The sequence below is a fragment of the Myiozetetes cayanensis genome, unplaced genomic scaffold (genome assembly GCF_022539395.1).
Source record: "Myiozetetes cayanensis isolate MyiCay16 unplaced genomic scaffold, myiCay2020 scf9, whole genome shotgun sequence".
In the NCBI taxonomy this organism is placed as follows: Eukaryota; Metazoa; Chordata; class Aves; order Passeriformes; family Tyrannidae; genus Myiozetetes; species Myiozetetes cayanensis.
In genome coordinates this window covers 18,961,905-18,977,506 of record NW_026088185.1, presented here as the reverse complement: position 1 = coordinate 18,977,506, position 15,602 = coordinate 18,961,905, and the positions used below count along the sequence as shown (strand labels likewise).

General features: G+C 37.6%; 1 protein-coding gene across 1 annotated transcript in view; it reads right to left on the bottom strand.

Moving 5' to 3' along the window:
• Positions 1 to 15,602, bottom strand: part of LRP2 (LDL receptor related protein 2) — a 118,203-nt gene that overhangs the window by 30,408 nt on the left and 72,193 nt on the right. Inside the window, exons 40-53 of the mRNA XM_050340004.1 lie at positions 15,332 to 15,497; positions 14,684 to 14,842; positions 13,503 to 13,792; positions 12,302 to 12,505; positions 11,687 to 11,929; positions 10,462 to 10,587; positions 8,070 to 8,189; positions 7,193 to 7,324; positions 6,114 to 6,315; positions 5,362 to 5,657; positions 4,339 to 4,855; positions 2,461 to 2,613; positions 1,834 to 2,004; positions 385 to 608 (exon numbers count right to left, since the gene is read on the bottom strand). Coding sequence (XP_050195961.1) covers positions 385 to 608; positions 1,834 to 2,004; positions 2,461 to 2,613; positions 4,339 to 4,855; positions 5,362 to 5,657; positions 6,114 to 6,315; positions 7,193 to 7,324; positions 8,070 to 8,189; positions 10,462 to 10,587; positions 11,687 to 11,929; positions 12,302 to 12,505; positions 13,503 to 13,792; positions 14,684 to 14,842; positions 15,332 to 15,497 — 3,003 coding nt within the window. The remainder of the gene's footprint in view (positions 1 to 384; positions 609 to 1,833; positions 2,005 to 2,460; positions 2,614 to 4,338; positions 4,856 to 5,361; positions 5,658 to 6,113; positions 6,316 to 7,192; positions 7,325 to 8,069; positions 8,190 to 10,461; positions 10,588 to 11,686; positions 11,930 to 12,301; positions 12,506 to 13,502; positions 13,793 to 14,683; positions 14,843 to 15,331; positions 15,498 to 15,602) is intronic.

Below are 15,602 nucleotides of genomic sequence, written 5' to 3'. Positions count from 1 at the left end.
ACCATAATTTATAAATTCAAGAACACAAAGGTCTCAATCTACAATAGATTCCTCTAACACTGTTTTGAAACCTTAAATGTAAGAGATTAAAAAGCAAAACCTAGATAAGTAGACACTTCATGAGAGAAATACACGTGATTTCATATACAGGAAATGTATGCTATTAAGCCACGATGTTTTAGCAAATAATTTAAATTTATGCATTTCCAGTCACTGCTTTTCAAAGAAAGGGTAATTTATAAATGTAAAGTAGATGCCTACATTTACTCTGTGCATTTTATTCCCCTCAGCAAAGGCAAAAGCTGGGTACCCTCAGGACCCTTTACAACTAGTCTTTGAATAACAGCTGACCCTCTAAATGCAAATGTAGTTCTGTTTTCTCACCAAATGGCTGTCTGTATGGATGATAAACATGGATGTCAAATGGCCTGTGTGTGGTGTTCACAAGAACAGTCCTGTCTGATCCGTCATATTTATTTCCCTTTTCAACTGTCCTTGTGTTCCAGTCAGTCCAGTATATTGTGTCTTCAAAAACTGTTATTGCAAATGGATGAGGTAAAGTCCCATCATATACTGTGTGACGATGATGTCCATCCAGGTCAGAGTACCTCCACAAAGAAAAATATGTGCAAAACATTCAGACAAATGCTAAAACACCTTCCCATCTTTATTATGTATGCTTATGGTGCTACATCACTGGCGACCAGAATCATGCAATATAGAATTACAGCTTCTTTATGCCCTAATGACAGGGCACTGTCCTCAGCAAATTCATTTTAATACAGGGAGGAAAGTAAAACAGGCCTTTTTAGGCAAAATAATTGGAACAGAGCAACATCCACTGAAATGTATACTTCCCACAGAAGTGCATTGGCTAGTCCAATGAAATTTTGCACATTTACTGCCTTACAGCAAGTTATTTTTGTCACATGAGACTAGCTTGCCTGGATGACTCAGATTGCTAATAGTGGAACACTTAAGACAATAATAGGCCTCCTATGTTTCTAAATTTTACCTGTCTTTCTTATTTAGAGCCTCCTTTGATAAGCAATCTTTGAAAAGATTTTACATTTTTACTATCACCTTGCTATATGGGGAAAGTATGAAACAAAAGAGAGGAAAAAAAGAGAAACATACATATCATTAATATGTATTTAAAGACATTTTAACACTTCATCATAGAAAAGGCTGCCAGAAGAATTAATGTAGAGAAGAATAGAAGTAAATATAAATATAAGTGTACATATAAATATGAATAAAAATATAAACACTAACATAAATACAAATTATTGTTTTCAAAGTATTTCAGTGTCATGACATTGAAAGTCAGAATACTATTAATCATTTTTACTGCTATTTAAGTGCAAATTCTCTAACACCAGAAGCAATTAATAGATTTTTATTGATTAGCAAAAAAATCCCATGTGCTAACAGGAAATTCCATATCGCACCTAGGGACATTCCTCTAACAGTTTGTATACTATTTTATTAGCCCATAACTAGTGTAGTTACAGCTCATCTCTTATTTATAGGCAGAAACAAGAGATTAAAAAAATAGAGGTTTTATACTCAATTTTGCTTTGGTTCAGGTTGTACACTACACACAGAGAAGTTGCATACTTGAGTAGAGAGTGTAAACCTTTTCATTATACTTTTTTGGACCACTTCGAGTGGAACCTAGGATGTGAATATAGCAACCAGGCTACTGTGATCCATATCACCTACTACTCCAGACATTTTAATACATATGATCCTTACAGCACCTATAAATGCTCCCACCACAATCTGACATGAGCAATTATTCAGCTGTTTTAACCTTTTCTGGGTACGTACTCAATGTAATTTAGATGAGCATCTGTCCAGTAGAGCTTGTCATTGGTGTAGTCTATGGTAAGTCCATTGGGCCACTCTAACTTTGTAGAGATAATCACAGTCTTCTCCTTGCCATCCATGCCTGCTCGTCCAATATAGGCTCGATCTGCCCAATCTGTCCAGAAAATCTGTCTGTTCAAATGATTACTTATAGTTAGAATTGTAGTAAAAATGTTGAAATCAATATTAGAAGCCATGTCTCAAATATAGTATTTCCCATCACAGAATTAAAGCAGAGATCGAGGAAGAAGAAAGCTAAAATATCCATTACTTGAACTGCTACAGCAGACAAATGTGCCATCACAATTGTCTTCAAAGAATGCAACTGTCAGCCCCAGCATCTGCCACATCACACACACTTTTATCAACCTTTTTTAGCCTCGCAATCAAAACTTGCTAGTCCATATGGAACCAAATTCCACTTTCAGTGCCCTACATACATACCTATGAACAGGCCAGCTATTAAGCTGCAACTAAGAACTAATGCCATGCAAATCTAAATGCAAGCATGCAAAAATTACTTCAGATTTTCAGAACAGTGCAGAATTATGTGCAAAAGAAAGGAAAAGCACTCTTGAAATGTCATACCCATATTTTGGATGAACAACAATTCCTCTGGGATACTGAAAGCAGAAAGTGTTGTTGGCATCCACACACCTATCCACCAGTTTTTTCCGGAATCTTCCATCAAGTTCAGAGACATAGAGACAATCTTTGTAGGCATCCACCCAGTACAATTTTCTGAAATTAAGTTTTAGAGTTTTTTAAATATTATTTAATTATATTTTTTATTTTGCTTCACAGAATCTTTAAATTTCAGGTTTTTTCTCCTAGAAAAAATATATCCACTGCAAAGGAACACATGCTCCACTGACATCTTTTCTACACTATGCTCCAGGCTGCCCTGTTCACTCTAGCTGTTCCTGTAACCATGATTGTTACTGCCCAATTCAAACTTGCAGTTGCCTAGTTGAGTAATAATACACCATTTACCTATAAATTCCTAAACCCCTCTTCCCTTCCTGTCCTACCAACGAGGGCCAGAAGCAAGAAAGCAGACATGCAGGGCTGTAAAATATGGGAGAGAATCATCATCTGTTCCAAGCTGCCACCTCTCATCAAACAGGTAGAAAATTCCCAAGTAATTTAACACTCTAATTTAAACCTCTCTTGGAATTTTCTTACACTTCTGTTACTTTGCCGAGTAATTATACACAGCCGTAAGCAAAGAAATCATACAAGCAGAAGTGATGATTTTAAAAAGCCTGCCTCCAAACAAAGCATTTAATTCACTTAGAACTGCAGCAGGGTACTTTGAAATTCTCTGCAGAGCTGGTCAGCTCCAGTGTCCACAGAGTCATTCTAGAAACAGCCTGACAGACATAATCTCTGCCTACACCACCCTAAGCAGTGTTATTCCCACCAGGGAGGAGGACAAAGTGCTCTTCCCCAGCCTGCATCTCATGGCATCCTCCAATCCTCTCCCTGCACTGAAAACAAGCAGAAAATTCAACCATTGTACTGTCCTTCAGCCCTTCTGAAACACCTAAACAAAAACTGACTAAACTAAAACATACCTAATGATAGCTGAAATAATTCAACAGCTGTATTAGAATGAAACAGTAGGATCACTTGAGCTAAAATTAGCCTTTCCCTTCCTCATCTATCCATGAATAATAAAGCATCTGAGGTTGTTGGCAACGTTAATTATCATTAGGTTTAGAGATGAAGTGGTTCAAAAATAAAAATAACAACACTCTCATAGAAGTTCCAAAGTGACTTTTTGAATGATTCTCATAGTTTTGCAGTCTGATGCACTTTTCATGCTTATAGTATTGCACTCAGAAATCAAGACCTGATGTAACACAGTCACTGTCAGAGAGGGCACCACATAAGGACAGAGTTTCTGTGGCAGTCAATCAGACTACTTTTTGACACATAGCAGGCAATTAAAAATTTGCCGTAATGCAATGTGCTTTCCAAATCCCTCACTCTCCTACAGGCCTCCTGTCAGCAAATGATGTGGATCATATTGTTTATCAGTTAAAGGTGCATTTTTCAAGAGCAAAAGAACTATGCTCTTCACATTGGTATAGGAGCTAAATTTCATTAATGTTTGTTATTCCTCACTTCACTGAAATCTAGTTACCTGATAAAACATTTTTTTTATGCAAAGAGTAAAGCCTGCATCCCAACCCCAACAATGGCTAGCAAAGGACTGATTGGTGAGAGAGCAAGTCAGATATAACCTCAATATACAAGATAGGAGAGTAATGAAAGAAAAGTGTTATGTATTAAGCGCTGATAAACAATTTCAGCGCAGTGGTATGCACTGTATCCACAATCCAAAACAATTTCAGCACTCATCAGGAATTTCATATGAAGTGGGAGGAAAAACCTTAAGATAAACTCCTTCACACATCATTTCCTTAGTAGCCCAGAAAGACAGAAAACATATTTTCTTACCTGCCAACCCAGTCAACAGCGATACCTTCCCCGTTGGGAACATCATCACTTATCACTGCCTCCTTATTTGTTCCATTTAGGAACATTCGTTCAATGACATTCCTCCCCACATCAATCCAGTATAACCTCTTTTCCACCCTGTCAAAGTCCAGTGCCACCACATTTCTCAGTCCTTGCAAAATGAGAGAGTAAGACTGGCCATCTGCTGTGAGATTTCTCAGATAGTAACGGTTGCTAAAAATAAGGTATGGGGAGATATTACTATTTTGCCGGCAACTTTTTCCATCAGGCTCCCGGATATAGCCTGGGGCACACTTACAGATGTAGGAGCCAGCTGTGTTCTCACAAATCTGGCTACATACTGATGGAGTTTCATTGCACTCATCAATATCATCACAAGTCCGTTTATCAGACATAAGTTTGTATCCAGGATGACAAGAACAGTAGAAACTTGTCTGTGTGTCTGTACAGTCATGATCACATCCACTGATTGAAGGGTCACTGCATTCATTTATACCTGAGGAAGGAAAGGAGTTTTATTCAAGGAACTGGATGGAGTACTAGGGCAGTCACTTTCCAGTGCACTCTGTCTCTCTCTCCCTGCTACCCCCTGAAGTGCTGAATGTGAATGTGGGCTGCTGTAATAAAGGAAAAGGGAAAACAAGTTAATCAAATATAAAATTATTCTGGTATCTATGAGGTCTGTCACAAAACACCCTGAGTGCCAAGCACGGACTTCTGAATGGCATATTTTGGAAATGTAAGGGTAATGCATAACAATGAATGAGCTATATTTAGTTCACATCATTAGCTCATTGTCACAGTCTGTTAAAACAGCACATAGTAAGTATGACTTAACTAAAACAAAACCAAAATTAAATATATGCATTTCTTATAATTTTCATCTCTGAGAGAGAGCCATGGGATAGATACAATTATAATGAAGGAATTGCCTTAAGAGTTCATTTTTTTAAAGCTGCCCACATATTTTAAATTAGACACTACAAATAAATCTATACATACCACATCCTTTTTCATCGCTGTTATCTGAGCAATCGTCCAACCGATTGCAGACTTTGACCATTTCAATGCAGTTTCCATTGTCACATTTAAAATGATGAGGAGAGCAGGTCGCTTCTGGTGTATTACAGAGATGTTCCAGCTCATCAGATTCATCACCACAGTCATTATCCCCATCACAGAGGTAGGTTTTGGAAATGCAGCGCCCATTCTGACAAGTGAACTGGTGCTGTTGACATGGTTCATAGATGCATCCCCTTTCATCACTGCTGTCACCACAGTCATTCCGCCTATCACATCTGAAGAAGAATGAACACTTCCTTCAAATACAAGAAGGCAATCACTGTCGCTAGGGCAGATGGATAGATACACTGTCCCAGTTTCCAAAGAAGGTTGGTATTTTGGTTCCAATAGAAGAGACTTTCAGAAACCGGGGTCATATTACATGGTCTGATCCTGTGAGTCCTGCTTGCATTCCCTGTATGCATTATAGGCTGGACAGAGTCACCCCAGGAGATGTTACTAGCCACAACAAAAAATATTAAATGCTAATGGTGAGCTCTGGGGATATTAACACAGAAAATTCTAGAGCATTTTCAAGTCAAAGCTAATGCATGAATGCAGAGCAGGTAAGTAGTTTCACTATAATATGCAGATCTACTTACAACTAAATGGTGTGAAAAAACCAGTTGAATTAGCTGCTTCACATTAAGCAAATTTTGAGAATTTCTACAGCTGCCCAGGTAGTTACAAACCTGTATGTATTACGGATGCACAAGCCATTACTACAGGTGAACTCATTTTCTGTGCAAGATCTTCGTGTGCAGTTCTGGTGTTCATCAAAAGCATCACTGCAGTCAGCATCACCATCACAGACCCAAGCCCGAGGGATGCACCTCCTGAGTGGGGGCCGATTGTTGGCACACGTGAACTCTGCTGCTGTGCAGTTGCGGTTTGCTGAAGGAAAAGCATGGTCACCAACCAAGTTATACTCTGTGTGTAACACCCTCCCCGCCACACACACAAACAGCCTGGATATCCACCCGTAATCCATGACACAGTCATGAGCTGCTGCACAAGCACATAGATATCACTGCACCTTCTCATGTACAAAACTGTGCTGACTGGCAGTCAAAGCATTCCTTAGGCAATGCTGACATGTGCAGAAATCTGGATCTTAGCAGCTTCTCCACATAAGCTTTTCATGTATCTGGCCACATTTTCTGGGAGCTGAACAGGTATTATGCCTATGGTCTCTATTCCCTGTTTTCTTCAAGGTATTCTGTTCTCCAGGGAGCAAAGAGAAGGAGTATCATTGCAATTAATAAGGGCAAGGACTCAAAGTGTATCCAGCTGCTGTCAAAAGAATTAAGAAGCAGGACCAGGCTTGGTGAACCTCCTTCCATTTGTTCACCCTCTAAACAGATATATTTATTTTGCTAACTAGATTTTAAAGATATTATGCCAAAACCATGTGGCTATTAATAAGCACAAGATGTGATGTATGACCATCAGGGACTACAAGGTGCTATTGTTGCCCTGATCATACACACAATGCAGGTTAATTGTATCTCCATCTGAACACATCAATTCAAAGAAGACTAATTGCAAAATTATAACAACGGCTTTTTTTTTTTTTTTTTTAACCTGTAAAATGTTCAATTTCAATTCAATATAATGAAAATGAAGGTACAGAAAGATTGTATCTCATACTTAATGTGCACCTTTGTGGGTAGAAAAACTGGCAGTGGGTGAGAGTTTGGGGGTTGACTGTTTTCTAAAAGATGCACGCAGGACAAATAAAGTGCAGTATCTATTTGCATTAACCACCTACCACAGTTATGTCTTTGATCCTCATCACTCATATCCCCACAGTCATTATCACCATCACAGATCCAAGTTGCTGGGATACATCTGCCATCATCACATCTGAACTGGTCACTTGAACAAGTCCGCAACTGGGGCACTTAAAAATGAACACAATCACTTTATTAAATTAACCTGAACTGCCATGAAAGGTGCAACTCCAGCAACGTGCAAAGCGAGCTACCAACCCTGCCTAAAACAGAATAATCTATTCTACCTTGTGTTATGTTTACTTTTACAGTGAGAATAATAATTATCTTGTAATATCAATTCTCAGGGACTTCAGTTAGCCCTTTCTCTTCTTCTCTGGAGATTAGTATCCTTTTTTTTCACCTCCTACCCCACTCCTCTGCTTATTGCTATCAGTTTCTATTGTACATACAGGATTTGTTTACTGTAATACTAAGATACTCATATAGTGTGTCAATACTATTCACCTCTGCACCCCACATTCCTTTTCCCCCCAAATGCAATACTGCATGCACACTTTCTGTACAGCATGACATCTGTTTTTACATCCAAACCAATATCAAAGTACTTTCTTCTTTTTACCACTTGATTCACTACTACCACAGTCTTACAGAGACAGGAGGTTATATAATAAGAATAATCACACTACAAGCAATCAATTGTTGCAATTAAAAGCCTTCATATTCCATACACAGCTTTAAGTATCAAAATATTGTGACCCAAGTATCAAAATCAGTGACTCAGATTATTTAGTCAATGAATAAAGCCCAGAAGATACTTATTTTCCACTCAGTCTGGACTGAAGCCACTGCCTACAAGAGAAACTACTGATTTGCTATAACCCATCAAGTTGTACCTTCTGAGTGTAGACTTACCACAAGAGGCAGGTTCATCAGAGCCATCAGCACAGTCTATTCCTTGATCACAGTACCAATGAGCAGGAATACAACGTCCTGATGTACAGCGAAACTCATTATTTGTGCAAGTCAGTGAGACTGGAAGAAAAAACCTGGGTATTACTTCTATTTTTCTGTATCCTTTCCTGCTTGTTTTAAGTTGCTTTTGAGTTCATGTTTGTGGCGGTTTTAATCTAGGCCTTCCTTGGTTACCAATTTGTAACCAAGGAAGAGGTAATGTTCCCAGTATTCCATACGATTTTTACATAAATCGGGGTATAAATAAGAAGGGAGGAGAGGTCTTCTCTCTCTTCTCTTCCGGCGGGGTACGGGAACAGTGAGTCCTTGCGTTGGTCTCACTTATCTAAGGCTGAGGCCTGCAGCGACCGCTGGCCTGCCACGTGGAGGATAGCAGAGTGCTGGCCGTGTGTGCCAATCCTGCTTTTCTAAGGGACATGGTGAGATTAGTTTTACTAGTTACTTTACTAATTCTCGGGTTTGACTGCGTATATCCGCTCGGTGTCCCTTTTTGTTCCCTTTTGTTCCCCTTTCCCCTTTCCCTATCCCTTCAGGGGGGTATTTGAATTCCTTTTTGCTGTGTACATAGCATCTTAACTGTAATATACATCAAATGTTTTTTTTTTTTTTTTTTAAATATAACTAACTAGATTTTCAGGTTCTTCAATTTGCATAATTTTTTTTTCCTTTGCTCTAGGAAAAGAAAGAAGGGAAAAAGGGAAGAAAAGTTGCTACTGGAATTTAAGCATTTAGCAAGGAGCCAAGTCCGAACCATCACAATGTTATACAAAAAATATCACAGTCCCCAAAAAAAGAAAGAGAAAAAATTATGCTAGGAAGGATGTCTTTTCTCACTCTGTCTGTAAAGAGTTCATATTAAAAAGTAGCTTGATATTTGTATGCAAAAAAATGGTCTTAATTGTCTCCTTGGATATACATATCAGCTAATAAGTAGACATAATTTGCCTTGGAAATAGGATTGCATGCAGCAATATGTTCTATATTTACATTTGAGATTTGTGCACAGGAAAATGTCCACAGTCCAATATACTTATTTTTCCAGTGCTCAAACCAGGCACAGTTGACTCAGTGCTTTACAGGAAATCAAAATGTGCACTAAGGAAGTAATATCTCATGCTAGACAATGTTTTCGCTTTTCTCCCAATCAGTTTTTCTTCACCTGCTGGTAGGAATCTTTTCTTAATGGCAGTGAAGAACAAACCATAGCACTGAGTAGTAGTTCCAGCTAAGGACGCTGCAAATATTCTTTTGCACTTTGGCTGAACCTCTCAATCCTGGCATGTATAATGGGTTTGATAATTTCTTCAGTCGTTACTGATACTTTCCTGTACCCTCTGATGGTTTTGAAATACCAAAAGGACACAGTCTGGCTTTTCAACTTGCTCTTCCATGTGCCTTTGATGATGGAAATCAAAGACAATTAACTGTTGGTCATTAATGTCTTGGGGTTTGTTTGCCTCTCATTCTCTTCCTCTCCCTCTTTCTTGCCCTTCACCACTTCTCAATTTAAGTAATTCCCCTGGGACATAATCAGTAGAAGGGACAAAGTACATCTTTTATGAGCAGCACAAGCTCACTATCGCCACGTATCTTTGACATGCTGGGGTCCACAGATAAAAGTGGCCATGGTCTGGCTACAGAAATCAAACTCATATTTTAGAAAAATTGAGGCATCATTAGTTCAAGGCATGTAACTTTAGAAAAATGAGTGAAAGTAAAAATAATCTACTCAGGCAATACTAAAACCAAATCATTATCCGAAAATATACATTATGTGTTATAAATTGATCCAAAACATTTCATATGGGAAAAGTATTACCTAACTACTACCTAATATAAATGTCTTAGAAAAGTTGAGCTGGCTTGTAATTAAGGTGGATGGAAAACTAGATACTTCTATACATTAACTGGAAGCTACAACAAAAAATGAATCATATGCTAAAGCATACATAACCACATGAAAGAGCTAAAAGAAACTACATTTGAGACTGTATGCAATTTTACTTGTTTAGAAGGAAAAGTATTCTAATGTTAAAGTTCTAGAAAAGGACAGCTCCCTATAATACTTAAATGCCAAACACCTTGTAAAACCATAAAGAACACAGACCAGAATAAGTAAAAGGAGCAATCTCTCAAATGCTTTATGAAAATGCTGCAAAAATTTATCATCTTTTTATTAGATAAAATCATGATTAAGATAATTGAGAGATAATAGTACAATGCATTAATTTCAGGATTACAGAAATAGATATTTTGAGAACAGTGTGAGTTATATCAAAAGGAAAAAGCAGTGGAATAAATTACTTGAATAATGAAGGCCCTGTTAACTTACCACAGTGAGTAGGGCTCTCATCACTCATATCTCCACAGTCATTATCACCATCACACAAATATGTTCGAGGAATGCAAATATTTGTGCTTTGGCATTTTGTAAAACCAGACTGGCAAGTACGTTCCGCTTTAAGGAGGTAGGAAAAAAAAGCAAAAGTTCTTTAGAGCTTTTTTCAATACTGTTCCGCTGTATCTCATTCAGAGATACTTAACAGTGTTAAAAAGAGTCCCATATCACTCACTTTCTAAAGTGCATCACTCATACTGCTCACGCTGCATGGGAACAGTTAGATCATTGTTTTTATTGCAGAAGTCCTGACAAAAACATGATCAAAAAACCATATGCCAATACTTGTGGGTGAGGGAATGAAAACTGATTTGTATTCCCACTGTAATGCCTGCATTTGCAACCAGTTGGTATGGTATGAATCATCAGACCAACTACAAATGACTAATAGACCAGGAATTTCAAATATCCAAATTTCTCTGAGATCAAAAATAAAATTGTCACAAATAATATGTTTAAACAAAATCAATGTGCACACAAAATGGAAAAAAAATTTTCTAAATATGTTTTCGTCAATTTCTTCAACACCAAATATAAATTTTTCCACGGAAGATTTTAATCTTAGTGCATAGACGTGATTATTTTGAGGAACTGCAATACTAGTCAATACTGAGCTAATCACAGTTTACATCTTAAGGAAAACAAAAATGACTGATAACTTCTTGAGAACCATAAGGTGTATAATTATAGGTGTCATAATATACACTCCTGATGATTAAATCTAGTATAATTAATATGGCATGACACAAAGCAAAGGCCCATTGTCAAATTCCAGGCCAATCCTGCAATAATATAAACCCTGCATTTAATTTATCTGAAATAATATTTGTGAAATCCATGGGGGATTGATCACTCACAAGACTTAACACTAAGCACTGTGTATTTGTTGCATTAAGGCAGACTCCTTAAAGTAACATTTATTATGTAATGATATTATATATATATAAAAAAAAAATATATATAAAAATATTATGTATTCCAGAATATCTTTTATCTATTTGGTTCAAATAACACAAAGCAGAATCTGTAATGTTAATAAAAAAATCTTTTGTCCTATTTGCTGATTTTGTTGCAACTCTTCACAAGAAGCCACATTTCCCTCTTCCTTGGTTTAGAGAGTCAGACTCAAACAGGCACTAGGTAATAGGGCTAAACTTACGGCAATTCCTCTCATCTGATGTGCCATTATCGTAACAGTTGTTTACTCCATTGCAGACATACTGAAGAGCTATGCACCTTCCATTATTGCAAGTGAACTCTGTGTTGGAGTCACAGGTTCGGAACAAGCAGCCAAGCTCGTCACTGTTATCTCCACAGTCGTTGTAGTGATCGCAGCGGTAGTGGTAGGGAACACATCGCCCATTGCCACAGGTAAACGCTGTTGGCTGACAGGTATGGAAAGCTGCAGAAAATTGAAATGAAAAAAAGATGTGGATAAAACACAATCTAAATTCCCTGTCAAAGTAACAAGTGAAATCACAATATTTTTACCTGCCAGGGCAAACACAGCTGCAAAACGGACTGCATGAAAAGTAAAATACATATTCAAATTAAAAAAGTAGAAATTGGTTATACATGATAAAAATTCCATACTACAATGTTTTTGTATTCTAAAGCAAATCACTAGTTATTCGGACCATGAGCAAGCAAGGGATTGTTTCCAAACTACAGCCATAAGATCCATGATCATAAAGCCACAAAACTAACAGAGAATACAGAACAGGCAAGACAGACTATACAGCCACTTTCTAATGCAGTTATTTTAAATGCTTACCACACACACTTTCCAACTCATCACTGCCATCAACACAGTCATAGTCATTGTCGCATTTCCATCGCTCCGAGATGCACTGCCCATTGAGGCATGTGAAGAAACCAGGATCACACCTGGTACCGTTATCCACAATACAGTGCTTGTTGTTATTGGCTAAATACCAGCGACCTTCAGAGGGGCACTGACATTCTGCACCAGCTGGACCTAAATTTACATTTGACAGTTTAAAAAAGGACCAAAAAAAATTGAAACAAATTTAATATTGATTCTTTGTGTAGGATTCTATTACAGCATTCACAACTGTAACACTGAAAAAGGCAAAGAAATTTTCACAATTCCTATATGACCTATTTGCTTAGATAGTAGTGTGGTGACTTAGCCAGACTTTTACCTCAGTTAAGCACATGCAAACCCATTAAATCCCACAAAAGTTATTTCAGAGTTCCTGAGAGGAACTGAGATCGGAATTTGAAGTGTCTTAGTACTTGCTTATTGTCAAAATAGCTTTTTGGTGGCAGTAAGATGTTATGTGATGCTTTCAATTATCACAGTTATACCCACTGATACTTTATTACTCAATATGAAAACAGCTGTTCAAAACTCCTTGCATTGGACAAACTGTGTTTCTCAAAATCAACGAGAAGTTTGAGTTGATTTCAAGCAAGACAGATTTGTAAAGGCATTTAAGACACTACAGATGAAAACAGGCCCTGAATGAGTTCTTCAAAGTCAAGGATCACAACTCCCAAAAATTTACAACATATGAAACAGTTCTATAACACCTATGTAATAAAGAAATAGTGACCACAAAGATTTTTTAAACATCTTGTAGGAAGCATCTGATCAGTATATAGTGTATGAGTGTATATTCCTAAGGTAAGCATATCCTACAGCACTCACTTCATGTCTCAGTCAAGAGGAAAGACAGGTTTAAACCCCAGAAAAGAATGCTTTGGTTTAAATTAGAGAAACCCATAATTTTTGTGTGTGAGGATTCTCAGACACAACCCTTAGGTGTGTGGGTAAAATACCATTATCTTAAATGGCAATCATTTTGATTGCATTTATAAATAAGATAAATATTAAAAGTTTGGGAACACTAAGAAATATTTCAGCTGTTCCCATGCGATTAAAATTGCTATAATATAAACTCTATACAGGGAACAGTACTAGCTTACAGTAATCAAGTAAAACAGCTTACCTGGCGCACAGATGTGACTGCAGCCACCATTGAACTGGTTGCAAGGGTTAGTACACTGCTGTTGCTTACTTTTTGCCCAGACATGAATATCCATCGGTCTTTGTGGAAGATTCATGATCATTACAATCTGATCTGAACCATCGTACTTATTAGCTCGATAAATGCTTCGTGTGTTCCAGTCTGTCCAATATATGTGCTGATCAAACAGTGTCATTGCAAATGGATGCAGAGCAGTGCTAACAATTACCTCACGATTTGTACCAGTGAGAGTGCACCTTTCAATCTTCTGCCTACAATAACAAGGAAATTATTACATCTTAAAAGAAAAAAGTCTTTTAACTTATGTATAAAGCCATGCCCTAATTACCCCAGCAATTCAGTAATTCTCACCAATATCTAGGGTGCTGTTATGCTTCCCCACCTCCATTAACTAGAGTTTGAAGCAGAAAAGCGTATGTTTCATTTGACATCCTGCATTTCCCTTAAAATAGACATCCCATTACAAGTACTTTGCCCTCCTGCACACAGATGAATCCAAATAACACCTTCTTCCCAGAAGGGCACAGGTCATAGAAGTTATTCCATTACAGCAAAGGACAAGTCTGAAAAATAATTGCTACACTGAAGGAGCCAGAGAGGAAAGGTATGACTGCTGCAGTGATCTCTCTGAGACTACAAGTGAATTTGAATGGCTAGGAAACAAAATAATTTTTAAAAACTCCCCTGAATAATGGAAGAAATTCTGATGGCATAAGTTCAAGGGTAGAGATTTGTCTGGTAGGCAACAGCAAGAACATCAGGCCAAATTCCACAGTTTACAGGTATTAACCATGAACAATGAATAATGTAAAATGTGTACTGGGACTGTATTTGCTAAAGAAGATATCTATAAAAGTCCTGAATCGCATGTAAGATAAACAAAATGCCAGCAGGTACAAATGCATAAAGCAGAGAACTAAATCTACACTACTGCATAACAAAACTTCTTATTGCATAGTAGTTTCACATGAATATCAAAACTCGACATGGCATTGCTATTAAGTAACTCTTAACATTCTATACTGTCAAGTACCAAATTCAACTGAAATGCTCAAAAGCAGTTTGGAAGAGAGGAAAAATAAAAACAGAGCTTTTAAAAAAATAACTACATGTAAACCACCAAGTGTGTTATCAATACATACAGATTTGCATCAGCCCAGTATAGCTGCTGTTCTTCATAGTCCAAGGTAAGGCCATTTGGCCATACCAAATTGGTGCTTACAATAGGTGTTCTGAAGTTTCCTCCAAGTGTAGCTCGCTCTATCTTTGCATTTGAACTCCAGTCAGTCCAGTACATATACCTGTCAACAACATGATTATATTTTCAGCAAATAAAACACACAAAGCCCTTATCTGCTCCAGGATACTTCCACCCTGGTGTCCCTCACTGAAGTGTGCAGTGCAAAACTACTGGAAAAGAACTTCTTCCTCTCTTTTAGGCCACACTGACAAGGGATTCTTCTAGCAGGGATCCCCAGGGTCTGCTGGAGAGAACCTCAGAAAAATTATCAAGCTCCTATAGGAATCCAGTGAAGTCAATTAATCCCTTTCTTACCTTTCTGAATTTTAAATACAGCATAATTAGTAACAAAATTAGAAGTACAGTACAATACAGTAATGCCCCCAGCCTCTCAGGAAATGTTTTGATATTGAAACAAGAATTCTTCTGAAGCATTCAGGGAATACAACAGAAAAAGGTTCAGGGTTAGTTCTATAGGAAGTGTCTGGTAGTCTTTGTCGAAGTCTAAATTGTAGTTTCACCTGCAGTCAAAATAAAGAGCAGTACATACCCTCTGCAGGGATCTAACACAACAGCTCTGGGTCGTGGCACCCTCGCAATCACTGTGTGATTCGATCCATCCACAGCCATGGAGCTGATAGTCTGATTGAGGTAGTCACTGTAATAAACTCTGTTGTTGATCCAGTCAAAGGCTATGCCATCTGGAGTCCCCAGGTCTTAGACACATGCAAGCAAACACACACAAGCTCAGTATGATTTCCTAGATACTGCAACACTCTCCATTTATTATAATTTGGTAACATCAATGATTTATTTGAAAT